The sequence below is a fragment of the Ranitomeya imitator genome, chromosome 5 (assembly GCF_032444005.1).
Source record: "Ranitomeya imitator isolate aRanImi1 chromosome 5, aRanImi1.pri, whole genome shotgun sequence".
NCBI classification, from domain to species: domain Eukaryota; kingdom Metazoa; phylum Chordata; class Amphibia; order Anura; family Dendrobatidae; genus Ranitomeya; species Ranitomeya imitator.
This window is the reverse complement of record NC_091286.1, coordinates 73,109,311-73,137,273: the sequence shown is the minus strand read 5'-3', so window position 1 is coordinate 73,137,273 and position 27,963 is coordinate 73,109,311. Positions and strand designations below refer to the sequence as shown.

The 27,963-nt window shown below is 46.1% G+C and overlaps 1 protein-coding gene across 4 annotated transcripts in view; it reads right to left on the bottom strand.

Moving 5' to 3' along the window:
• PAK5 (p21 (RAC1) activated kinase 5) overlaps positions 1–27,963 on the bottom strand; it is a 166,156-nt gene that overhangs the window by 72,342 nt on the left and 65,851 nt on the right. For 2 of the 4 annotated variants that reach the window (XM_069768800.1, XM_069768802.1), the window contains one exon: positions 25,381–25,416. The exons of the other annotated variants lie outside the window; for them this stretch is intronic. In XM_069768800.1, the coding sequence (XP_069624901.1) occupies positions 25,381–25,416 (36 nt within the window). The remainder of the gene's footprint in view (positions 1–25,380; positions 25,417–27,963) is intronic. 4 annotated transcript variants of the gene reach the window in all.

The following is a 27,963-nucleotide window of genomic DNA, read 5'->3' as shown; positions in this document are numbered from 1 at the left end:
AAAACGACGCTTCAACTCTTGAAAAGCTTCCACCGCAGCAGAAGACCAATTGACCAAATCAGCACCTTTCTTGGTCAAATCGGTCAATGGTTTAGCAATACTAGAAAAATTGCAGATGAAGCGACGATAAAAATTAGCAAAGCCCAGGAACTTTTGCAGACTTTTCAGAGATGTCGGCTGAGTCCAATTATGGATGGCTTGGACCTTAACAGGGTCCATCTCGATAGTAGAAGGGGAAAAGATGAACCCCAAAAATGAAACCTTCTGAACATCAAAGAGACACTTTGATCCCTTCACAAACAAAGAATTAGCACGCAGGACCTGAAACACCGTTCTGACCTGCTTCACTTGAGACTCTCAATCATCCGAGAAGATCAAAATGTCATCTAAGTACACAATCAGGAATTTATCCAGGTACTCTCGGAAGATGTCATGCATAAAGGACTGAAACACTGATGGAGCATTGGCAAGTCCGAATGGCATTACTAGATACTCAAAATGGCCCTCGGGCGTATTAAATGCAGTTTTCCACTCATCGCCTCGCTTAATACGCACAAGATTATACGCACCACGAAGATCTATCTTGGTGAACCAACTAGCCCCCTTAATCCGAGCAAACAAATCAGATAACAATGGCAAGGGGTACTGAAATTTAACCCTGATCTTATTTAGAAGGCGGTAATCTATACCAGGTCTCAGTGAACCATCCTTCTTGGCTACAAAAAAGAACCCTGCTCCTAATGGCGACGATGACGGGCGAATATGCCCCTTCTCCAAAGACTCCTTCACATAACTCCGCATAGCGGCGTGCTCAGGCACAGATAAATTAAACAGTCGACCTTTTGGGAATTTACTACCAGGAATCAAATCGATAGCACAATTACAATCCCTATGCGGAGGTAGGGTATGGGACTTGGGCTCATCAAATAAATCCCGGTAATCAGACAAGAACTCAGGAACCTCAGAAGGGGTGGATGACGAAATAGTCAGACATGGGACATCACCATGTACTCCCTGACAACCCCAGCTGGACACAGACATGGATTTCCAATCTAATACTGGATTATGGACTTGTAGCCATGGCAACCCCAACACGACCACATCATGCAGATTATGCAACACCAGAAAGCGAATAACCTCCTGATGTGCAGGAGCCATGCACATGGTCAGCTGGGTCCAGTACTGAGGCTTATTCTTGGCCAAAGGCGTAGCATCAATTCCTCTCAATGGAATAGGACACTGCAAGGGCTCCAAGAAAAACCCACAACGCCTAGCATACTCCAAGTCCATCAAATTCAGAGCAGCGCCTGAGTCCACAAATGCCATGACAGAATACGATGACAAAGAGCAGATCAAGGTAACAGACAGAAGAAATTTTGACTGTACCATACCAATGGTGGCAGACCTAGCGAACCGCTAAGTGCGCTTAGGACAATCAGAGATAGCATGAGTGGAATCACCACAGTAGAAACACAGCCCATTCAGACGTCTGTGTTCTTGCCGTTCAACTCTGGTCAAAGTCCTATTGCACTGCATAGGCTCAGGTTCAAGCTCAGGTAATACCGCCAAATGGTGCACAGATTTACGCTCGCGCAAGCGTCGACCGATCTGAATGGCCAAAGACATAGACTCATTCAGACCAGCAGGCATAGGAAATCCCACCATGACATCCTTAAGGGCTTCAGAGAGACTTTTTCTGAAAATAGCTGCGAGCGCACCTTCATTCCACTGAGTGAGTACGGACCACTTTCTAAATTTCTGACAATATACCTCTATTTCATCCTGACCCTGACACAGAGCCAGCAAATTCTTCTCTGCCTGATCCACAGAATTAGGCTCATCGTACAGCAATCCGAGCACCAGGAAAAATGCATCGATATTACTTAATGCAGGGTCTCCTGACGCAAGAGAAAATGCCCAGTCCTGAGGGTCGCCACACAAAAAAGAAATAACGATCCTAACTTGTTGCACTGGGTCACCAGAGGAGCGAGGTTTCAAAGCCAGAAATAGTTTACAATTATTTTTGAAACTCAGAAATTTAGTTCCATCTCCAAAAAACAAATCAGGAATAGGAATTCTCGGTTCTAACATAGAATTCTGAACCACAAAGTCTTGAATACTTTGTACTCTTGCCGTGAGCTGATCCACACATGAAGACAGACCTTTAATGTCCATCGCTACACCTGTGTCCTGAACCACCCAAATGTCTAGGGGAAAAAAAAGGCAAAACACAGTGCAAAGAAAAATAAATGGTCTCAGAACTTCTTTTTTCCCTCTATTGAGAATCATTAGTACTTTGGGCCTCCAGTACTGTTATGAAAGGTAATTCAGTACCACAATGGACATAGAGGTCAGCGCACATACAGTGACCTGGCAATAACCCAAAAAACAAGAACGAGCTCTGAGACGTGGGAACTCTGTTGACCGCAATCCCTAATCCTCTCCAACCACACTAGAGGCAGCCGTGGATTGCGCCTAACGCTCCCTATGCAACTCGGCACAGCCTGAGAAACTAGCTAACCTGAAGATAGAAAACAAGCCTACCTTGCCTCAGAGAAATACCCCAAAGGAAAAGGCAGCCCCCACATATAATGACTGTGAGTTAAGATGAAAAGACAAACGTAGAGATGAAATAGATTTAGCAAAGTGAGGCCCAACTTTCTGAACAGAGCGAGGATAGGAAAGGTAACTTTGCGGTCAACACAAAACCCTACAAAAACTACGCAAAGGGGGCAAAAAGACCCTCCGTACCGAACTAACGGCACGGAGGTACACCCTCTGCGTCCCAGAGCTTCCAGCAAGCAGTAAAAAACAAATTGACAAGCTGGACAGAAAAAAAACAGCAAACAAATAGCAAAGAGGAACTTAGCTATGCAGAGCAGCAGGCCACAGGAACGATCCAGGAGGAAACAGGTCCAATACTAGAACATTGACTGGAGGCCAGGATCAAAGCACTAGGTGGAGTTAAATAGAGCAGCACCTAACGACTTCACCACATCACCTGAGGAAGGAAACTCAGAAGCCGCAGTACCACTTTCCTCCACCAACGGAAGCTCACAGAGAGAACCAGCCGAAGTACCACTTGTGACCACAGGAGGGAGCTTTGCCACAGAATTCACAACAGCGCTCCCTCACTGCCTCTAATGAAAAGTGATGAGCCGGCAAGAGAGTGCACTGTTAGTGCGCACTGTAAGGAGACAACACAATAAGCAGGGAGAACAAAGATCAGCCGGACCCCTGAACGTGACGTCGCTTTTGGGGACGGGAATGGTGTTTGCTTTTCCTGTGCAAGCTGCGATACTTTTTCACTTTTTACTATCTTTCAAAGTTGGCAAATATATGCAATACAATATTTCATTTGCTTAGTCATTTGTAAGCACACGTGCATGCTTTATATACTTTATTTAAAAAAATGTTTGATAAACACAAAAATGCATGAAAAACCATAACAGTATGAGGTAGGGACCTATGTATGGTGAATGTAATCAAAGTCAGTGACAATCAGGTAAACAGAAGGCAAATCTTATGTGTAAAGACTTTTTGCTGCCATCTTGTGTTGAAATTTGAATTTGCAGGTGTAATTCAAAAACACAGGAAACTGCTTTCTCATTGCAGTTTTAGCAAAACAAGGTCCTCTCCATCTACTGCATTACTGCCATTTACACCTTGATATATAATAATTTCTGACATACTGCATTTCCAACAATTTATAGTGTCACCACATAGCTGGGCCCATATCCTATGCTGCCCTACAATCCATAGTATAAAGGGTTTTCTCGGCTATGCACTTATATGTTCCTTTTCTTTTTTTCTCTATTCTCGTTTTTTAAATTAAAAAAAATCACCCCCAGTCCGGGCATTAGTGGAAGTCCCCGGCCTCAGATCGCAGCGATCAAACACTTAGTGGCATGTAAAATGACCATGGAATAATGGCTACAAAACCTTCTATGTCAGGTTGTTCATGAAATCAGTTTTGTAGTATATTGGCTCATGCGTGATTACAACTGTGAATACAAGTGACCGTACGTATGCTTCCCAAAACTGAAGAACAAGAAAAGAAAAGTAGCCACCCAGATGATGCACTATTGATTTAGGATATGCTGTCTCCATAATGCCCCCAATATGATGTCCCACACACAACATGATGCCCCTAAAGTGCTCCCTTACAAACACAGTATGATGTCCCCCGAGTGCCCGACAATCTATCCCCTATATATCATGATGCCTCTAGACTGCCCCCATACTTGATGCCCCCACAGTGCTTCTCTTACACATTATGAACCCCCCGTTCCGAGCCTCAGATGGCTCAGGTAAATAATGGAGCAGGAACCTGATGGCTCCAACGCCACCATTATATGCAACTATGTCCAAGTCCTCAAGATGCAGATATAGTTATGAGCGGGACATGCCACTGGTATCCCAAGACTGCAGGACAGCTGCTAAAACATGCATCTGTGTATCTCAGACCCCATGTCATCCTTGGCTACTTCCTTACAGTCGATGAACATATCTCCTGGTCATGTGAATGATTTACACTCAGGTTTTGATCACTGTTAGATTTTCATTCTCCAAAATGTTACATTTCAATGACGACAAGGAGAGATCTTAACACCGTAGAGGAATTGATGTTGTGCCCACAATAAGTCTAGTATCTGTGGAGCCACCCAGTGGTTGTGATGTGCTCTGCGGTCAGTCAAGGGTTTTGCTAGTGTTGTGATCTTGTATTAGATTGGATTAGGTGAGCACATCTGCACAAAGTATATCCGTGCACTGCTTTTTATGACAAGATGAGTAAGCTTTACTAAAAGAAAGTCCTATCAAAGGGTGATAAAAAGCTTTGTCCTTCATTTTTGCATCACTCATGTATAGAAGTGCCCACCCTGACCCCTTCTTGTATTTAGCTAAAGATTCCAATTTTTCATCAAACAAATTGAATACAAAATTACAGTATGATAGCAAAACCAAGACAGGCTGCAATTCAAATCACATCCACTAGGTGACCACAGGGCCCAGCACCAGCAGAGGCCAGTATTCCGCGGCTGCCGGATGGAAGCTTGTGAGTCGCCCCCTACTAGAGATGAATGGCTCAATTTGTGGGACTCTGACCCAGCTTCCCCAGCATGGCTTTTGATTGGCCAGAACTGGCACGAAATGGCACACAGATTACGCTGGGTCAGCCCTGGCAAATCAAATGCCATGGTGAGGATGCTGGAAGGGAAGACATTTGTGGGACTGCTGCCTAGCTGCCAGGTACCACTGGCGTACCGGAGTCCTGCAAATTAAACCGTTCATCTCTCTACCTCCTGCCCCATGGCTTCCGCAGCTCCTCGTTTGATTAGTCAGCCTGGTGCGTGCGTGCGTCAAGCTGCAGCAATGATGTTGCGCAGCTAATCAAAAAAAAGGACCCACGGATGCAATCACGTCGGAGTCGTAGGACTCTCATCTAGAGGCCACACAATACTGACTTGGCTGCTGGACCAACGTCCTGAGAACTGATTGCCTTATCTCTAATAGAAAGATATAGAATAAGCTTCTTGTGACAGAGTATCACAAAATCATGTTTTGAAAAACTGAAAATCTTGTTCCAGACATATCGGGATACACTGAGCCAAGAGCGAAGATAAGGAAAGTCAGATCTGTACATATCAGACTAGTTGGATTGTTGGGACAAGAGCCTGGTACAGCAGTTCTTGCCAGGCGAGGCCACTGCTATAGTAGACGCTTAACATCACAGACATATAATTTCTAACAGAGACATTGCCTTACTCCATTTGCTGCTTTAGATTAACAAGTCCTTAATAAGTATATGTTTGATGCCCGAGGCATGAGTTTTAGATTGCACCCTTCCCCCAATGCTCAGCCCCTGAGGTGCTGAATGATAGCGGTCACCAGCAGTGGTGCAGGCAATGGCGCAAACACTCCATTAAAGTAGGGAAATCAATGAAACCTAAGGCCAACAGTGATGTCAGCTGCTCGGATATTGCGTGAGATCAGCCGTACTGATAGAGATGCATCCAACGTCCATCCACATGGACTCCAGAAGGTGCAGGATCAGGTAAGACCCTTAGATGCATATCACAGTGACACCTACAGATACATAAAGTATTTACTAAAGGTTTGTACAGTATTTTTACCTTAAAGGGCTTCTCTTGATCAGAATGTTTGGCCCTGATAAAATAAAAAAGCATATTCTCACCTCCCGTGCCGGCAGCACTCACAGTCCCAGGGATCTTGTGCGGTGTTGTGACACATGATGCCCGGCGCCCAAACAGCGATGGCGTCCCCACCTCCAGGCAAGTTGAACATGAAGAGGAAGCCAGTGCTGCAGCTGATCTCTCACTTCCTTTTCATGGTCAATTTGTCCGAAGGCGGAGACAGGAAGCCAGCTCTGATTGGGCGCCGGCGTCATGCGTCACAACATCAGCACGGGAGCCCCGGGGAGAGCGAGTGCCGACACCGCGGGAACGGCACCGGGGAGGTGAGTATAGGCTTTATTATTTTATCGGGGTATGAGAAGAGGTTGTCCAAGTAGTGCACAACTTCTTTAAGGCAACATTCCCACAATTAATATTTGGTCAGTTTTTTGATGTTGTAGATTTTCTGCACCAGATAATATATTTTAGACCTGATGAGGCTGATGAATTTACGTAGTTTAGAAAACCATGTAAGAATGGTTACATAATCCTTTATGAAAGTTTCCCTGTCTGATACTAAAATGAGCATTATTGGGTCCAGCAGTAACACCTATGTAATAAAATACGCCGTTAGTACTGACAAATCTGGTGACAGACCCAAAACTAATGACCAGGCCTTTTGGGTCTTAATGAAGCATGAAAAGTTTTTAGTTTTTTAGCAGTTGTATGTTTTTTTCATTAATGTGGTTTCATGAAGATTTTTTAAAAAAGGTTGTCCAGGGCTGACATATTGATGACCTAACTTTATGATGGGTCATCGATATCAGCTACACAGAGGCTACAGAGGTGGAACAGCCCGGCTGCCATACACTGTGCAGTGGCCTGTGTCCAAGGCACCGTTCCAGTTCTCATTCACTTCAATAGGAGGTGAGCTGCAATACCATGATACGGCCACTACACAATGTATGGAGCTGTGGTGTTCTGCTCTGTACACGCTGTACATCTGGCTACTGCCAGGGGTTGGATCAGCTGTTCGGTGTGGGGGTCATGCGCCTCAGATCTGATACTGATGAGCCATCTCGCTGACAGCTCATAAATATATGTCACTCCTGTACAGCCCTTGCAAAGGGGTTGTCCATCTAAATCAGTAAGTCTGCAGTCCCTCCGAGCGACTGCTGACTCATGAATCCCCGCAGCGCACAGTGGAATTGCTGATTTCTGAGCTGGGACCGGCCGATACGTATATGTTACGCCCGGCCAGGGCCCGTCTAGTATATACAGTATATCTATATATTAACACCCCTTCACGATATGCGCCGTACTAGTACTGAGCATGTCGTGTCTCCCCCTTTGATGTGGGCTCCGGCGGTGAGCCCACATCAAAGTCGCGACATGTCAGCTGTTTTGTACACCTGACATGTGCGCGCAATAGCGGCGGGTGAAATCGTGATTCACCCGCCGCTATTAACCTGTTAAATGCCGCTGTCAAACGCTGACAGTGGCATTTAACTACCGCTTCCGGCCGCGCGGCCAGAAATGAGCGCATCGCCTACCCCCGTCACATGATCGGGGGTCGGCGATGCTTCAGGATGGTAACCATAGAGGTCCTTGAGACCTCTATGGTTACTGATGCAGGTCTGCTGTGAGTGCCCCCCTGTGGTCGGCGTTCATAGCAAGCCTGCATTTCAGCTACATAGCAGCGATCTGATGATCGATGCTATGTACCTGAGCCGATCGAGTGATGCCAGCTTCTAGCCTCCCATGGAGCCTATTGAAGCATGGCAAAAGTAAAAAAAAATGTTTTTAAAAATATGAAAAAAATAAAAAAATAAAAAAGTTTAAATCACCCCCCTTTCGCCCCATCCAAAATAAAACAATGAAAAAAAAAAAATCAAACTTACACATATTTGGTATCGCCGCGTTCAGAATCGCCCGATCTATCAATAAAAAAAAAAGCATTAACCTGATCGCTAAACAGCGTAGCGAGAAAAAAATTGAAACGCCAGAATTAGGTTTTTTTGGTCGCCACGACATTGCATTAAAATGCAATAACGGGCGATCAAAAAAAAGGATCTGCACAAAAATGGCATCATTAAAATCAACAGCTCAGCTCCCAAAAAAATAAGCCCTCACCCGACCCTGATCACGAAAAATGGAGACGCTACGGGTATCAGAAAATGGCGCATTTTTTTTTTTTAGCAAAGTTTTGAATTTCTTTTCACCACTTAGATAAAAAAATAACCTAGACATGTTAGGTGTCTATGAACTCGTAATGACCCGGAGAATCAAAATATCAGGTCAGTTTTCGTATTTAGTGAACCTAGCAAAAAAGGCAAACAAAAAACAAGTGTGGGATTGCACTTTTTTTGCAATTTCACCACACTTGGAATTTTTTTCCCGTTTTCTAGTACAAGAAATGGTAAAACCAATGGTGTCTTTCAAAAGTACAACTCGTCCTGCAAAAAATAAGCCATCATATGACCATATTGACAGGAAAATAAAAAAAGTTATGGCTCTGGGAAGGAGGGGAGCGAAAAACGAAAATGCAAAAACGAAAAAGGGCCACGGCGTGAAGGGGTTAATACTTGCACACACATACATACACATTTTTATTACCTTTTAAGCCAGTTTCTCACGTCCTGATATTTCCAGTCCCGGAAAAAACGGTACCGGAGATATCCCTGTCTGTGTGTGTACTACGTGCGGCATACATGTGGCAACCGTGTGCCGAATCAGTACCACACGGACAACCGCCAGGGAAGAAGCGCTACATTAAGCGCTGTTCCCCAGCGGCTGGTGCTAAAGCCGTCTGTCATCATTCTCCCCTGCTCTGCCGGCGAGCAGAGGAGAATGATCAGCGATATATTAAAGTCCGAACGACAGCAGATGGGGGCTTTTGGGACTCTTACCCCCATCATCCGACACCTGCTGCCGCTAATAACAGTGACAGTAGGTGTGGATGATCGGGGTATTCCACAGCTGCCGACTGCGATTGTTCGGAAATAAATGAATGAAAAGCCTGACGTGGGCTCCCCCTTATTTTATTGAACCAACCAAACAAAACTCACAGCTGGGGGCTGCAACCCCCAACTGTCAGCTTCTGCAAGGTTGGTTATCAAGAATAAAGGGGTTTGTTTTTTGAATTATTTAAATAAATAATTGAAAAAAACGGCGTGGGTGTGCCCCCATTTTTGACTACTAGCCTTGCTAAAGCTCACAGCTGGGGGCTGCTATTCTCAGACTGGTAAGGGCCCATTCATATATGCCCCATGTTATGATTAGGACATGGTTAATGTCCTGTTCTCTTTGTTAATTTGGCTGGCCTCCCTTTGGATCTGGAAGGGGTATTTATACTCACTCCAGACTAGGATTCCCTGTCAGCTATACTTTCGTGCAGTCTGTGTGCCTGACCCCTGGAGTATGTGCTCAGGTTGCAATTGTGTTCCTTTTTCTCCGTGGTTTACTCTGCTTGGTTGTTCTTTTGGATTTCTGACCTCTGGCTTCTCTTCTGACAATCCCCTGTCTCTCCCCTTTGGTACCTTGTGATCTCCTGGTTCTGACCTTAGCTTGTTTAACTACTCTCCAGTGTGTATCATGTCCTCTGCATCCCGGCGTCTGGCTCCGCCCCGACCACCTTCCACTCTGTCACATGGTTCAGGTCCTGTTTGTTTCCTGGTTAGTAACCTGATGCTTTGCTCAGCTCTCTAATACATGTGCCTTTTCTGGGCTGCTGCGGGCTGCTGTTTTTACGTGGGGGGGGGGGGGGGTGGGCCTATATCAATGGCCCCTTACCAGACTGGGAATAGCAACCCCCAGCTGTGAGTTTTAGGAAGGCTGGTTGTCAAAATGGGGGCACCCCACGCCATTTTTTTAAAATAATTTATTTAAATAATTAAAAAACAGGGCGGGGACCCCTCTATTCTTGATAACCAACCTTGCAGAAGCTGACAGCTGGGGGTTGCAGCCCCCAGCTGTGACTTTTGTCTGGTTGTTTCAATAAAATAGAGGGGGAACCTACGTCGGGTTTTTCACTAATTTATTTCCGAACTATCGCAGCCGGCGGCTGAGGAATACCCTGATCATCCGCACCTACTGTCACTGTCATTAGCGGCAGTAGGTGTTGGATGATAGGGGTAAGACTGCCAAAAGCCCCCACCTACTGTCGTTTGGACTTTAATATATCGCTCATTATTCTCCTCTGCTCTCTGGCAGAGCAGGGGAGAATGATGACAGCGGGCTTCAGCACCAGCCGCTGGGGAACAGCGCTTACTGTAGAAAACACAGATATGTGCACAGACCCATTCATTTGAATGGGTGTCTGTGTGTCAGTGTCTCCGGTACATGTGAAAACTGTCACCACACGTACCGGACACACCGATGTGTGAAACCGGCCTAACACTGTTTAGACTTGGAAAAAGTCTCTGACACTGGCTGCTGTTACGCTGACACTTGGGTCTTACTCAGGAGGCCGTAATACCACATTTTATCAATCAATCACGCAGGAGGGATTGTCACTAGTGATGAGCAAATATACTCGTTACTTGAGATTTCTCAAGCATGCTCGGGGGTCCTCCGAGTATTTTTTAGTGTTCGGAGATTTAGTTTTCATCACTGCAGCTGAATGATTTACAGCTGATAGACAGCTTGATTACATGTGGGGATTCCCTAGCAACCAGGCAACCTCCTCATGTACTTATGATGGCTAACAGATGTAAATCATTCAGCTGCGGCACTGAAAACTAAATCTCCGAGCACTAAATAATACTCGGAGGCAGGCACGGACTGGCCCAGGTGGCAGGAATGCATATGCCCCCCGGGCCGGTGCCTAAGCAGCTGCACAGGGCCGCTGGAGGATTAGCAGTAGCAGTGATTGCAAGACATAGCGCCACCTGTAGTGCGCGGTGGCGTCATCCCGCCAGCAGCCGACATGTAGGCTGCAGGGGTATGTGAGGAGCAGGCTCCTGTGCGGCGCTGCCACTCTGAGGGAGAGAGCCAGCAGCAATCAAGATGAAAGGTCAGACTCAGCATACCCGCCTGTGTGTGCACGGAGCTCCAGCTTCTCCTGCTCTTATCTGTTATCCCGGCAGAGAAGGAGAGACGGGGGAGGTGTCGGGACAGTGCAGAGCTGTGAGCAGGAGAAACTGAAGAGCTGCACATGGACATCAGCCGCCCCTGCACCACAGAGGAGAGTGTGTGATGTGTGTATGAGCCTGGTATCTGGTGTGTTGTGTATGTGATGGCTGCATGCATGTGTGTGATGGCTGCATGCATGTGTGTGATGGTTGCATGTGTGTGATGGCTGCATGCATGTGTGTGATGGTTGCATGCATGTGTGTGTGTGATGGCTGCATGCATGTGTGTGTGTGATGGCTGCATGCATGTGTGTGTGTGATGGCTGCATGCATGTGTGTGTGTGATGGCTGCATGCGTGTGTGTGTGATGGCTGCATGCGTGTGTGTGTGATGGCTGCATGCATGTGTGTGTGATGGCTGCATGCATGCGTGTGTGTGATGGCTGCATGCATGTGTGTGATGGCTGCATGCATGTGTGTGTGATGGCTGCATGCATGTGTGTGTGATGGCTGCATGCATGTGTGTGATGGCTGCATGCATGTGTGTGATGGCTGCATGCATGTGTGTGATGGCTGCATGCATGTGTGTGATGGCTGCATGCATGTGTGTGATGGCTGCATGCATGTGTGTGATGGCTGCATGCATGTGTGTGATGGCTGCATGCATGTGTGTGATGGCTGCATGCATGTGTGTGATGGCTGCATGTGTGTGATGGCTGCATGTGTGTGATGGCTGCATGCATGTGTGTGTGATGGTTGCATGCATGTGTGTGTGATGGCTGCATGCATGTGTGTGATGGCTGCATGCATGTGTGTGATGGTTGCATGTGTGTGATGGCTGCATGCATGTGTGTGTGATGGCTGCATGCATGTGTGTGTGTGATGGCTGCATGCATGTGTGTGATGGCTGCATGCATGTGTGTGTGATGGCTGCATGCATGTGTGTGTGATGGCTGCATGCATGTGTGTGTGATGGCTGCATGCATGTGTGTGTGATGGCTGCATGCATGTGTGTGATGGCTGCATGCATGTGTGATGGCTGCATGCATGTGTGTGTGATGGTTGCATGCATGCATGTGATGGCTGCATGCATGTGTGTGATGGCTGCATGCATGTGTGTGATGGCTGCATGCATGTATGTGATGTCTGCGTGAACAGGGGCGGATTATAAGAGGGTCAATATAGGCGGTAGCCCAGGGCCAAGTGGTGTGGGGGGGGGGCCTGGGCTACCGCACAGATTGCCCGCCACCATCAGGGCATTACTGCCTGTGCCCTGACTGGCGTATCATATATGGGCCCGGTTGGCAGAGAGAGGGGGCCCGCATCGGGCCCCGTCTCATCTGCTCACCGGGCCCCTACCGGCGCTGTGGCGGTTTCCTATTGACGTGCGGGCGCGTGCCCGCACGTCAATAGTTAACAACAACAGCCGCCAGCCAATTGGAGGCTGGCAGCTGAAGTCGGCCGCAGGCGCACGCGCAGCGCACACGTCGCTGGCGTCTGACGTCATTGTCAGTCGCCGGCGAATGCGCGCTGCTGGAGGGAGCTCGCCGCCTGGAGCGCTGTTAAGGTGAGAACTCAGTTTGTTGATTGCTGGACACACTGGGGCAATGCTGGACACACTGGAGCAGATTGCTGGACACACTGGGGCAGATTGCTAGACATACTGGGGCAGATTGCTGGACACACTGGGGGCAATGCTGGACACTGGGGCAGATTGCTGGACACTGGGGCAGATTGCTGGACACTGGGGCAATATGATGGACATACTGGGGCAGATTGCTGGACACACTGGGGGTAATATGCTGGACACACTGGAGCAGATTGCTGGACACACTGGGGCAGATTGCTGGACACACTGGGGCAATATGCTGGACACACTGGAGCAGATTGCTGGACACACTGGGGGTAATATGCTGGACACACTGGGGGCAATGCTGGACACTGGGGCAGATTGCTGGACACTGGGGCAATATGATGGACATACTGGGGCAGATTGCTGGACACACTGGGGGTAATATGCTGGACACACTGGGGCAGATTGCTGGACACACTGGGGCAGATTGCTGGACACTGGGGCAGATTGCTGGACACTGGGGCAATATGATGGACATACTGGGGCAGATTGCTGGACACACTGGGGGTAATATGCTGGACACACTGGGGCAGATTGCTGGACACACTGGGGCAGATTGCTGGACACACTGGGGCAGATTGCTGGACACACTGGGGCAGATTGCTGGACACACTGGGGCAATATGCTGGACATACTGGGGCAGATTGCTGGACACACTGGGGGTAATATGCTGGACACACTGGGGCTGATTGCTGGACACACTGGGGGTAATATGCTGGACACACTGGGGCAGATTGCTGGACACACTGGGGCAATATGCTGGACATACTGGGGCAATATGCTGGACATACTGGGGCAATATGCTGGACATACTGGGGCAGATTGCTGGACATACTGGGGCAGATTGCTGGACACACTGGGGGTAATATGCTGGACACACTGGGGCAGATTGCTGGACACACTGGGGGTAATATGCTGGACACACTGGGGCAGATTGCTGGACACACTGGGGCAGATTGCTGGACACACTGGGGCAATATGCTGGACATACTGGGGCAGATTGCTGGACACACTGGGGGTAATATGCTGGACACACTGGGGGTAATATGCTGGACACACTGGGGCAGATTGCTGGACACACTGGGGCATATTGCTGGACACTGGGGCAATATGCTGGACACACTGGGGGTAATATGCTGGACACACTGGGGGTAATATGCTGGACACACTGGGGGTAATATGCTGGACACACTGGGGGTAATATGCTGGACACACTGGGGTAATATGCTGGACACACTGGGGCAGATTGCTGGACACACTGGGGGCAGGACTGGAGGCATGGGCAGAATGTAGATACGGGGCATGATTGGAGACACGGGGCAGAATGAAAGACATGGGGCAGGATTGGATTATGGGGCAGGATGGGGAGATCATATGGAGTAGAATGGATACTCATGAGGGCAGGATGCGAGAACATATGGCTGGAGCCAGGAATTAGATATACGGGGCCAGGATGGGGATTATTACCATAGGGGCTAATTAAGGGATATTATTACTGCAGTGATGTATTTATTTTATTTTTTTTAGTATACTGTTTTAAATGGGGGGGGCAGGCCTGTTACTGTGCAGAGTGACACTATGTCGCCTTTTTTTCTTCATGTGGTGTTGTGTAGAAGTTGTGAAAAATTAAGTAATGTGTTCTGCAAGCGGAGCTCGAGATAACTGTTATTTCTTGCAGAAACGAGTCCTGGCTGGAAGAAATGATGGCAGTCTGTGCTGGATGAAAGATGAAGGAGTTCACCTAGAGACATCACTGGTGAGTCAGTGTTACCTATACACTGACACTATACACTGTATACTATATACAGAGGTCCTGTGTACAATGTCACCAGTGATCACTGTATAACCTACACATTATATACAGAGCTCCTGTGTATAATACCACCAGTGATCACTGTATTACCTATACATTATATACAGAGGTCCTGTGTACAATGTCACCAATGATCTCTGTATTACCTCTACACAGACACTGCATACTAAGTACAGATCTCCTGTGAATACTGGCACTTATGGTGATAGTATTATGTTTTTTTGTTTTTTTTATTACTGATCAGTATTGTACTATTCAGTCACTATGTGGTGGTAATATGTGGTCTGGAAATGGTGTTGTGGTATTTGGCCCTTGTGTGTGCTATTTGGTCACCAAGTGGTGGTAATATGTGGTGTTGGCATGGTGCGGTGGTATTTGTTCCTTGTATGTGATATTATTCGATCACTGTGGTTGCAATTTGTGGTCTGGTCATGGTGCAGTGGTATTTGTTCCTTGTATGTGATATTGGTCAAAATATTCCTAAATTGTATTGCATATTTTAACAAAAATTTAATAGGTTACAGTAGAGTAGGGCCCGGCCATTTTCCTGGAATAATCTGGTTCAGGTATATCGTGACCCCCGTCACATGACCCCCGTCACATGACCGAGGGGGCCCACAGTGTCTGAACAGCCCGGGGCCCTGGCTACCCTTAATCCACCCCTGGCTGCCTGTGTGTGTGATGGCTGCCTGTGTATGTGATGGCTGCGTGTGTGTGATGCATTTGTGTCAGAGCTGCGTGTGTGTGAGCTGCATGCGTGTGTGTGAGCTGCGTGCGTGTATGTCATTATATAGTGGGGCTGTGTGTGTGTGTGTCATTTTACAGTGGTGCCGTGCGTGTCATACATTATGGCTGTGCGTATGTGTCATTATACAGTGGGGCTGTGTGTGTATGTGTCATTGGTGCATTCACTCTGTGTCATTCTATGTGACTGCAGACTTGTGCATCTCACATTGCTCGCAGAGCTGTGGTTATTTGGCATGTGTCTGGCTGCAAGTTTGTGATTGGCATACATGCGGTCACATGCCGACAAGACTTGCATGGCGAATGCAACTGTATTGAACAAGGCCCAAAACCGTCTGGTCGAAATGTGGCTGGGAATATATATATTGCATGATTGTGGTCACAAGACCACCTGTTGCCGGCACCAGAGAATCCTCATAACGCACAGTGCGCACGATATGAGGATTCACACATAGTGACTGTAGACATGTAGCATTATATCCGACAACCCCTTTAAGGATGAGCCGCTCCTCATGGGCCACTGCTGTGTGCTTGCCCCCCAGGCCAAAATTTGCCAGTCAGCCCCTGCTCGGAGGACACCCGAGCGTGCTCGGGAGATCTCGAGTAACGAGTATACTCGCTCATCACTAATTGTCACTGCTCCTGGGCGCTAAGACTTTACTGGCATTGCCCTGTATTGCACTGGATTGCCAATATCTAGCTGGGTAATGGACAGGATGGTGGTGCCAGCCCTAACTGGTCACAACACAGTGCATTCAGCCACAGTAGCAAGAAGAAACTATGTGCCGCTTACAAGGGAGCTTAAAAAGCCTTTATTTAAACCAGATTGTTCCAGAGATATAGAAAGATGAGGCTCCTTACAGCATCCGTATAATATATTCAATAATCACAGGCCAGATCATGAATCCAATGAGTAACAGAATCATAGGGATCAAAGTACAGACATCCCCGGGGTGCTTTTTAGGCTCCTGTCTCCACGCAGGTTCTCAGACTCTGATCCTATCATGGGGGAACCCCGCCACCAGGTAAGAGGAGTCATCCTCTATAATCATAAGACAATCACTGACGGGATCAAGAGGTTAAGCAAACCGGAATCAGATCCCTGCCATAACAGCATGGGACCCATAACATAAAATCATGACCCAGGCAAGATTAGACAGTTGTGCGCCACTCCAGGGGTATAACCGTGGTGCGGTAAGATAAGGACCATTTTTCTTCAGCTCCGTTCACTCTGTAGTGGCTGCTGCCGAGTACTGCAGAACGGCTCCTATTAAGTGGCATAGGAGCTGAGCTGCAGTTCATGCGAATGGCCACTACACAGTGAGCGGCGCCGTTCACGGTTTACATCCAGCTGCCGCCAGCCCAGAAAATAGCCGATTAGTGGGGGTGTCAAGGGCCAGACCCCTGCCAATTTGACACTAATGACCTACCCTACGGTTAGGTGATCAATACTATAAAGGTCGGACTGTTAATGACTGCTATAAAAAGTTTTACTACTATTCATTAAGGGTTTAAGCTGGAAAAGTTACAAACAGAAGTCACAGGCAGAGAAGTAACAAATTTAGTACACCTTCAGTCCCGGTATAATCCGGCTGCTTTAATACCCTTTACTTTAAGTACTCGGAGCCAAGGTATAGCGCACTGAGCCGGTGAGAAAATGACTGTGTTTTTGATGGACGTCCGCCATAACGTATTCATCTATTTTAACACCAATCTAATCCACCTCTAGTTAATCCTGCATCTTATAATGCTAATTAAATGCGGCTGGCGTATCATACCGGCTATTACTTTTTCCCTCCTACCTTTTCATGACACGTTTTTAACCGCCATGTCTTCTCTAAGCCGAGAGCAGCTGGGTGTCAGATTTAAAATGTATTATACTTACCTCCAAATGTGTGCGCCATGATAAAAGTCAAAGCGACGATATCATTTTTAACTTTGCTCTGATGGATTACAGGGAAAAGATTGCAGTATGAGAAAGCAGATTGGAGTCTGCATGCTATGGCACAAGATGTCCTCTAGATGGCGGTATGTATGCGCTCGCCTACTGAACACAGGCACAAAGAAGAAAACGTTGGCGTGCCCGTCATCTACGGCAAACTACCTAGTTATCAGAGCCCTAACTAATTCTATGCACATGTAGAAATACCTTTACATGGTCAGTCCGAACCTCTGTTACTGAGAAATCAGCATTTCAATTGATGTGTAAATGAGGCTGAAGAGCTATTTGTAGACTGGAAGCCTCTGTCACTGCAGCTCTATATCATGCCCAGCGCTGCCTTCTCCTGCTTGACCGACAGCCTCTATCTAAGCTGTAGGACTTCAGGCAAAGGAGCCGTCATTCACGCAGGAGGCGGTGCTGGGCAGAGAACAGAGCTGGAGTGACCAAGGCTTCAGACCTACCATAGTCCTTCTGCCTCCTTTTCATATCAATTCAAAAGCTGATTTCTCGATAACGGAGGATCGGACTGACCATGTAAAGGTGTTGCTGGACTTGTCTTTGAAAGAGCTACATGTGCATATAAATAGTTTGTGGAATGAAATCCTGCTGACAATCCCTTTAAGACAGTTATGCTTATAGTAGTACTGACATAGGGGCACAGTGATGAGTTCCAGACTGAGGGTCTCATAGCTAATTACCGTAGTTCAGGTCATCAATCCTATGGTTACAGAGATAGTGCTATTTTTATACTCCGAAGTCCATTCTAATCAGCCTGGAAAGAAGTGAATGTGGAATTTTGATATCACATTGCTCCATCTACACCCCAGGCTCTCAAAACCACCCAAAATTATAGTATTAATCAGATGTCTCCAGTTCACCGACAGATGACTTTGTGCAGAACCTAGAGAGAAGGGCCACAGAAAAGTGCTCATTGGTAAGCCGTCCATTGGGGCTGGACAGACATCTGTCTGAGATGGGTTAGTGGATCCTGCATTGAGCAGGGGGTTGGACACGACGACCCCGGAGGTCCCTTCCAACTCTATCAGTCTATGATTCAATAACATGTCCTATCCAAAAGGTGAAGGGCCTCCATAAACCTATTCCAAGCCAGAAAGTCCAGAAAAGGTGAAGGAATGATGGCTTCTCCTTGGAGCGTCGGGAGAGTCTATATTGGCCCTTGCCTTCACTATCCAGCAGTAGCTGTAGGTCAAAGATCTCGGTACTTCAAAAAGAGGATCCGGGGCAGAACGATCCCCCAGATTCTCTCCCTTTATTTTATGTTCCTCGGGCGTTTCTACTGGAAATATATGAATAAAATGACACTTGCAGTTACCACTCCCATTAACAAAGGAGTGTGTCCCTACTCCCTACGCTAGCTGGCATTGGCAGCACTGATTGGATAGTGCATGAGTGTGACGAGACACACCCCCAACTGGTAACACCCAGTTGTCACTTTATTCACAAATTGCAAGAAGAACTAACAAGAGTTGTTATAGAGTTATAAAAAAGATAACCCTGAATTATTAATTCATGTGGAATGGGAGATTTACTAAACAGATTTGGCACAAGTGGTGACAGATACTCTCTTCAAATCCGAAATTGGGAAATTTCTTTACCCATAAATACATGTCTCCTGACATATTTGGTTTTTTTTTAATCATAATTGCATTTCTCCATAAATAAAATAATCTGAAACATTCTTCTTAGAATTTTGCATTGTTCCATTTTTGTAATATTTCTACTGGAAATTTACTAAATAAATTCGTAGCCCCGATGTTACAGTAACACTAGCATGTGTGCGACTCACAGGGCGAATAGTAACACCCAGGGTGAATAGTGACACCCAGAAAGAAAAATGTTAGTGTTGACCTAGTCGTGCCAGATGATTTAGGAAGTAAAAAAATTATGATGAAGGGGTTTCATAGAATTAGCAAAAATACGTCAGTATAAGTTTATGGTCTGCGTGAAGAATTGGTTCAAGAGAATGAGGATGGGCTGCAATACCAGATACAACAAGTAGGTGGTGATATTTCATAAAAGGAAAAGAATGAAAAGAATAAAAAAAAGGAGAAACTTTTTTTTTTATTTCTAAATGTTCTAGGAATATTAGAGCGTAGAGCCAAGAAAATAGAAATTGAGCCCACTTCTCGATAACTCATCATGTTCTGAACTCCAGTAAAATAATGTACTGCCAAAACATAATATAAGTTAATAACTTAATTTGTCACCATGGCTCTATGTCTAGTGTGCCAAAACCAGTTAAAGGGGGTGTCCATCTGAGACAACCTCTTCTTTTGTCAGTTGATGGGGCAGAAGTGCAATATCAGACGCAGCATACAGACAAAAGCCACATTGTTTCTGGAAGAAAGCAACCATGTTCATCCAATTTCAATCAACCCCTTTAATTGTTCTGAGTCTTTAACAAAAAAGCATTTTCTAAGGTCTCATTCAGACGTCTGTGCAAATTGGTTGGAGTATGGACTGCACTGCACGGACTGGCCGCGTGATCGGACCCAGATCCGCGGACGTCTGGATGAGCTGTTAGTGTTCCGCATTTTCAGCATGTGCTAGAAAACACCATTTCTGGCAGAGATAAATAATATTGAGTTATTGTGGGTAACCAAACTATTAAAGGGGGAGTATCAGATTTTACTTTTATTTTTACAAGCACAAATGATTTCATAAGCTCTTTAGCAATCAATGACTCGGATGGATATGGACACGTTCGGAAATCATTTTATTTTTGACTTAAATGTCTGTATTTTGGGCTAAAATATGAGCACAAAGTGGTTCTGAAAAAAATAGATAACAGAACTATCAGGGCTTGTGCACACAGCATATTTTAGACATCGGTGTTCCTGCATAACACACCAGGAGAACGCCGGCGTTGGTTTCCTGAAGCCTCTTTTTAACACCTTTTTCGTGGTCATTTGCATTGGTCTTACTGCTGACGTCTTTTGTGTTTTATTATTCAAAACTTGAGTCCTCGAGTCCTGACAGCCATAGTGTGCAGCTAAAATAAGCACCGAAGACATAAAGTGTGGGGCAATTAACTCCAATTAATATTTCCAGAACTTCCGTGCTGTGTGATGTATCTTCAGTGGCTCTTCAGGTTGCACCCCTGGGCAAAAGGACTTGGGGATTCAAGTTATGTGGACCTTGGTGACATCATCACAGATCCTTCTGCACTTCTACACTGCTGCCTGCTTATGATTGGTCAGTGTCATACAGGAGGCAGCAGCACACGCCCTTGTTGAAAAATAATAACACCCACTTGGTTATTCCCATCTCCAAGATCCTATCCCAATAAGTAGTATGTGTAATAATAATAATATTAGCAAATACCTCCAATTAGAAATGTAGTATAGTTCTTCTGATTTACTATGTCGCTTATCCCATAGGTAGATGTGGAGCATCATCATCACAAGCGGTGGCTGGGTTAAAAGGAATCTGTCACCCTAAAAATGGCCTATAAACTAAGGCCATCGGCATCAGGGGCTTATCTAGAGCATTCTGTAATGCTGTAGATAAGCCCCCGATGTATCCTGAAAGATAAGAAAAACAGGTTATATTATACTTACCCAGGGGCGGTCCCGCTGCGGTCCGTTCCGATGGGCATCGCGGTAATATAACCTGTTTTTCTTATCTTTCAGGATACATCGGGGGCTTATCTTCAGCATTACAGAATGCTCTAGATAAGCCCCTGATGCGATAGCCTTACTTTATAGGCCATTTTTGGGGTGACAGATTCCCTTTGATGACTGTTCGATTGTTCTACTGTTCGAGGCAACACTAGAGCAAAAGTTAGCGCCCAGGTCTATAGGGTAAATGCTATAAAGGCACAGATGATTGGCCTCGGGGAGACCAAAACATCCAACACTGCGGAGACACCATCACGTGTTTCTCAACGCAGTGATTCCAGAACACTGCCCCCATCCCTTATGGGAAATATGCAAATGCAAGTAAAGAAGCTGCGGAGACACCATCACGTGTTTCTCGACGCAAGCAATGAATAGCCAGGCCTTTCCCCGGGAAGGAACAACCACGGGAAGGGCAGCATCCTAAGAAGGAAAGCCACCTATGCCAAGCATGGTATCCATCCACAGACAGCTGTTTCGGGGTTTTCTGCGTTGAGAAACACGTGATGGTGTCTCCGCAGTGTTGGATGTTTTGGTCTCCCCGAGGCCAATCATCTGTGCCTTTATAGCCTTTTTACTAGGCACTGCTCCTAATAGCCAGATTCCTACTCCACACTGATGAGGGGCAAAAACCCCGAAACAGCTGTCTGTGGATGGATACCATGCTTGGCATAGGTGGCTTTCCTTCTTAGGATGCTGCCCTTCCCGTGGTTGTTCCTTCCCGGGGAAAGGCCTGGCTATTCATTGCTTGCGTCGAGAAACACGTGATGGTGTCTCCGCAGCTTCTTTACTTGCATTTGCATATTTCCCATAAGGGATGGGGGCAGTGTTCTGGAATCACTGCGTTGAGAAACACGTGATGGTGTCTCCGCAGTGTTGGATGTTTTGGTCTCCCCGAGGCCAATCATCTGTGCCTTTATAGCCTTTTTACTAGGCACTGCTCCTAATAGCCAGATTCCTACTCCACACTGATGAGGGGCAAAAACCCCGAAACAGCTGTCTGTGGATGGATACCATGCTTGGCATAGGTGGCTTTCCTTCTTAGGATGCTGCCCTTCCCGTGGTTGTTCCTTCCCGGGGAAAGGCCTGGCTATTCATTGCTTGCGTCGAGAAACACGTGATGGTGTCTCCGCAGCTTCTTTACTTGCATTTGCATATTTCCCATAAGGGATGGGGGCAGTGTTCTGGAATCACTGCGTTGAGAAACACGTGATGGTGTCTCCGCAGTGTTGGATGTTTTGGTCTCCCCGAGGCCAATCATCTGTGCCTTTATAGCCTTTTTACTAGGCACTGCTCCTAATAGCCAGATTCCTACTCCACACTGATGAGGGGCAAAAACCCCGAAACAGCTGTCTGTGGATGGATACCATGCTTGGCATAGGTGGCTTTCCTTCTTAGGATGCTGCCCTTCCCGTGGTTGTTCCTTCCCGGGGAAAGGCCTGGCTATTCATTGCTTGCGTCGAGAAACACGTGATGGTGTCTCCGCAGCTTCTTTACTTGCATTTGCATATTTCCCATAAGGGATGGGGGCAGTGTTCTGGAATCACTGCGTTGAGAAACACGTGATGGTGTCTCCGCAGTGTTGGATGTTTTGGTCTCCCCGAGGCCAATCATCTGTGCCTTTATAGCCTTTTTACTAGGCACTGCTCCTAATAGCCAGATTCCTACTCCACACTGATGAGGGGCAAAAACCCCGAAACAGCTGTCTGTGGATGGATACCATGCTTGGCATAGGTGGCTTTCCTTCTTAGGATGCTGCCCTTCCCGTGGTTGTTCCTTCCCGGGGAAAGGCCTGGCTATTCATTGCTTGCGTCGAGAAACACGTGATGGTGTCTCCGCAGCTTCTTTACTTGCATTTGCATATTTCCCATAAGGGATGGGGGCAGTGTTCTGGAATCACTGCGTTGAGAAACACGTGATGGTGTCTCCGCAGTGTTGGATGTTTTGGTCTCCCCGAGGCCAATCATCTGTGCCTTTATAGCCTTTTTACTAGGCACTGCTCCTAATAGCCAGATTCCTACTCCACACTGATGAGGGGCAAAATCCCCGAAACAGCTGTCTGTGGATGGATACCATGCTTGGCATAGGTGGCTTTCCTTCTTAGGATGCTGCCCTTCCCGTGGTTGTTCCTTCCCGGGGAAAGGCCTGGCTATTCATTGCTTGCGTCGAGAAACACGTGATGGTGTCTCCGCAGCTTCTTTACTTGCATTTGCATATTTCCCATAAGGGATGGGGGCAGTGTTCTGGAATCACTGCGTTGAGAAACACGTGATGGTGTCTCCGCAGTGTTGGATGTTTTGGTCTCCCCGAGGCCAATCATCTGTGCCTTTATAGCCTTTTTACTAGGCACTGCTCCTAATAGCCAGATTCCTACTCCACACTGATGAGGGGCAAAAACCCCGAAACAGCTGTCTGTGGATGGATACCATGCTTGGCATAGGTGGCTTTCCTTCTTAGGATGCTGCCCTTCCCGTGGTTGTTCCTTCCCGGGGAAAGGCCTGGCTATTCATTGCTTGCGTCGAGAAACACGTGATGGTGTCTCCGCAGCTTCTTTACTTGTATAGGGTAAATGCTGTCCTCCATTAATTCCCAGAGACTGTAAGTCTATCAGAGCTCACTCACTTTACTGCCACTCATTTCAGCCTCATACAGCTGCTGTGCTGACTACACGGAAGAGCAGGAAGGACTAGGGTGTATGGCCACCCCAAATAAAACTTTTAAGTATATAAAATGAATTGCTACAACATTAAAAAATAAACACATTATTAACTATATCCTGAAGTCTAACCAAAAGAAATTAAGTCACTGACTGAATGTCCTCTAAATATGTGGGAAAGTGAACAGAAGAGTCCTTTTGCTGTAAAAAATTAATTTCATAGCACTGTAGCCTTTGCAAGTATATTAGGAAACCACTGCAATTGTTTCATGGGGTCATTTGAGACTTAAAGAGGTTGTCCAAGATTGGGGTTCAAGTCTGCAGTCACTCTACGTAACTGCGGACTTGTGAATCCTCACAGCTCACACAGTGCACGCTGTGAGGATTCTCCGATGCCGGACAACTAGCCAAGTGCGACCTCGATCAATGCAAGTGAATTGAGCAAGGCCAATTCTAGTCGTAATGTGGCCAGAAGCATGCAACAGGACTGAAAATCAGAAAATCCTAACGGCATGCACTGCATGAGCGCAGTTATGCCGAGTAACTGCAGACTTGAGCCCCAAGCCTGGAGACCCCCGTTAATGTTTTTCTGTCAGTTGATAACTGCCTGCCTGTTCTGCCATGTGACGACCTCTCCCGCCTCGGAGCGATCATTCAAGTTCCCTAGGGGGACTAAAAAAATGAAGTAAAACATAATCAAGTTTGTTTTAGAAGTATAAGAAAACTAAATAAGCATAAAAGTTAAAATCAGCTCTATTTTCCTCCTTTCATAAATAAAGAAATTAAAAAAATGAAAACATTTAAAAAAAACATATTTGGTATCATTGTGTCCAAAACATCCTGATCTTTAAAAAAAAAAAAATACGATAGATTAACTCATACATTAAAAGATGAAAAGAAATAATAATAATAATTTATGTTTTCACGAGACTCAGAAATTGGTAATACAAACATTCTTTTTAAACAAGGTTCTGAATTTTTTTTAACAAATAATATATTAAAAAGGCGTCTACGTTCGGTATCACCCTAATCGTTTTGACCTGGACACTCCTTTTGCCATATCGCTTTTACAGAAAAATGAATGCTGTAAAGTAAAGCCAAAACCTACAAAAACAATGGCAATTTTTTTTTATTTCATAATTTTGCTCAGCTTGGAATTTTGTACCCCATTGGTAAAATGAATGGCGTCGTCATTCAAGACTGTCTTCCCACAAAAAAACAAGCCTGAAGAGTAAATAAGTGATGGCTCTTGTAACAAGGGAGGGAATTGACAGAGAAATGTTCGAATCCTTAAAAGTTCACTCTCCCCAGGTCCAGTATGGAGTCTCTGCTGCCGCCGCTCCCGCTGTCTGCAGTGCTGCAGGCAATAGCGGAGCTCGAGCCATCAACATCAACAGAGCCGCTGAGCTCAGTCACTGTCTGCAGTGATGTCGACGTGACAGCAAACTCCAGGAGCGGCGGCTGACACTCAGTGGTGGACCTGGGGAGAAAAAGTAAAGCTTATATTTGTTTTTTTTACTACTAACAGAACTTAGAAGACAACTTTTCTAAAAGTGGACAACTCCTTTAAGTGACCCTATAAATTTTAATTATACATCTGCTACTGTTAGCAGTGACTTAAACAACAATACTTACAGAAATGTCGACATTTTAATAATTGCACAAAATCAAAGTGGACAAAAAAAAAAAATGATACTTCCCCTTTAATATTAGACATTAGGTTTTATAGGACATGGATGTGTTGCCTACCTTGGCTGAAGCTTCCCGTTCCAGTTTTATGGGGCTCTGAAGGTGAAAAGATTATACACACACATCAGCATAGACTATGAATAGAGAAGGTGTATATATGTTATAGACTATGCTATCTGATAAGTCAGTACACCCCTCCTGGTTTAGGATTTATAAAGACACAAACTGAAAATGCGGAACACTCATCTAACAGATGGAACGTCAGAAAGCTCGAAGTTCATCTGACATTATTGAAGAATATTATGTGTCAAGTGTAAATCCCATCTAATAATGTAAAAGAAAATGCCTAATTGTTAACATGAAAACATAGAAACAAACATTTGGAGAGATTCACTAAGCAGTGGTCAGGATGGGGACAGAAACCCATGAGGAATAAATTAACATCAAGGGTTAAAGGGTTGTACCAACATAACATCTATCCGCGATCCACAGGTTAGTTCATAAATGTATGATCTGGGGGTCTGACCACCTGGACCCCCAATGGTCCCGTGTCCCCGGTGACAGTGGAGCGGTAGGACAAATGGATCTGCCTTAGAAATGGTGGTCACAGAATGTGCACTATTGCTACCACACAGCCCTAGGTGTGAGTGGGGCAGTGGTTACACATGTGCACTACCGCTCCATTTACACCAGGGACACCGAACATCTGTTTTTGTGACCAGTGGGTAGATGACAAATGTTGTTTGTGGGATAACCCAATTATGTAATAACCTGTATTAATCTACATACAGAAGGGTACAATTAATTCATTCTTACAAGGAAGAGTAGAAGCAGCCTCGGGAGGACAACTGTAGAGAACTAACAATCCTGGGAGATCCATGCGCCTGTGCAGGGTTACCTAAACGGGATCTTTCAAGAATTAAACAAAAATAAATGACTAATGAAAATGTAATTATAAGCGCATTCCCAAATACCTTTAATTAGCAAATCACACTTTTTGTCAAGGGCAGTAATCATTCTAAAATTAAAATAGCTACTCTCTTGTTACACTACCAGAAACCTGAGAAGCCCGCTGCCTTCCTTCATGCGGAGGAAGCCCATGGGTATTCTGATCTAATAATGGAGATACCACGAGTGCTGAGCTAAGAAGAAGCTGCTCACACTGCTGTCTACCCTGTCTATCTGATCTAATACTGAAGATACCAGGGGTACTGAGGTAAGAAGAGGCTGCTCACACTGCTGTTCACCCTTTCTATCTGATCTAATACTGGAGATACCACGAGTGCTGAGCTAAGAAGAAGCTGCTCACACTGCTGTCTACCCTGTCTATCTGATCTAATACTGGAGATACCAGGGGTACTGAGGTAAGAAGAGGCTCCTCACACTGCTGTTCACCCTTTCTATCTGATCTAATACTGGAGATACCACGAGTGCTGAGCTAAGAAGAAGCTGCTCACACTGCTGTCTACCCTGTCTATCTGATCTAATACTGGAGATACCAGGGGTACTGAGGTAAGAAGAGGCTGCTCACACTGCTGTTCACCCTTTCTATCTGATCTAATACTGGAGATACCACGAGTGCTGAGCTAAGAAGAAGCTGCTCGCACTGCTGTCTACCCTGTCTATCTGATCTAATACTGGAGATACCACAAGTGCTGAGGTAAGAAAAGGCTGATTACACTGCTATCCTCCCTGTCTATCTGATCTAATACTGGAGATACCAGGGGTACTGAGGTAAGAAGAGGCTGCTCACACTGCTGTCCACCCTGTTTATCTGATCAAATATTGGAGATACCCGGGGTACTGAGGTAAGAAGAGGCTGCTCACACTGCTGTCCACCCTTTCTATCTGATCTAATACTGGAGATACCACAAGTGCTGAGGTAAGAAGAGGCTGCTCACACTGCTGTCCACCCTGTCTATCTGATCTAATACTGGAGATACCAGGGGTACTGAGGTAAGAAGAGGCTGCTCACACTGCTATTCACCCTTTCTATCTGATCTAATACTGGAGATACCACGAGTGCTGAGGTAAGAAGAGGCTGCTCACACTGCTGTCTACCCTGTCTATCTGATCTAATACTGGAGATATCAGGGATGCTGAGGTAAGAAGAGACTGCTCACACTGCTATCCTCCCTGTCTATCTGATCTAATACTGGAGATACCACAAGTGCTGAGGTAAGAAGAGGCTGCTCCCACTGATGTCCACCCTTTCTATCTGATCTAATACTGGAGATACCACAAGTGCTGAGGTAAGAAAAGGCTGATTACACTGCTATCCTCCCTGTCTATCTGATCTAATACTGGAGATACCAGGGGTATTGAGGTAAGAAGAGGCTGCTCACACTGCTGTTCACCCTTTCTATCTGATCTAATACTGGAGATACCACGAGTGCTGAGGTAAGAAGAGGCTGCTCACACTGCTGTCTACCCTGTTTATCTGATCTAATACTGGAGATATCAGGGATGCTGAGGTAAGAAGAGACTGCTCACACTGCTGTCCACCCTGTCTATCTGATCTAATACTGGAGATACCACAAGTGCTGAGGTAAGAAAAGGCTGATTACACTGCTATCCTCCCTGTCTATCTGATCTAATACTGGAGATACCAGGGGTACTGAGGTAAGAAGAGGCTGCTCACAC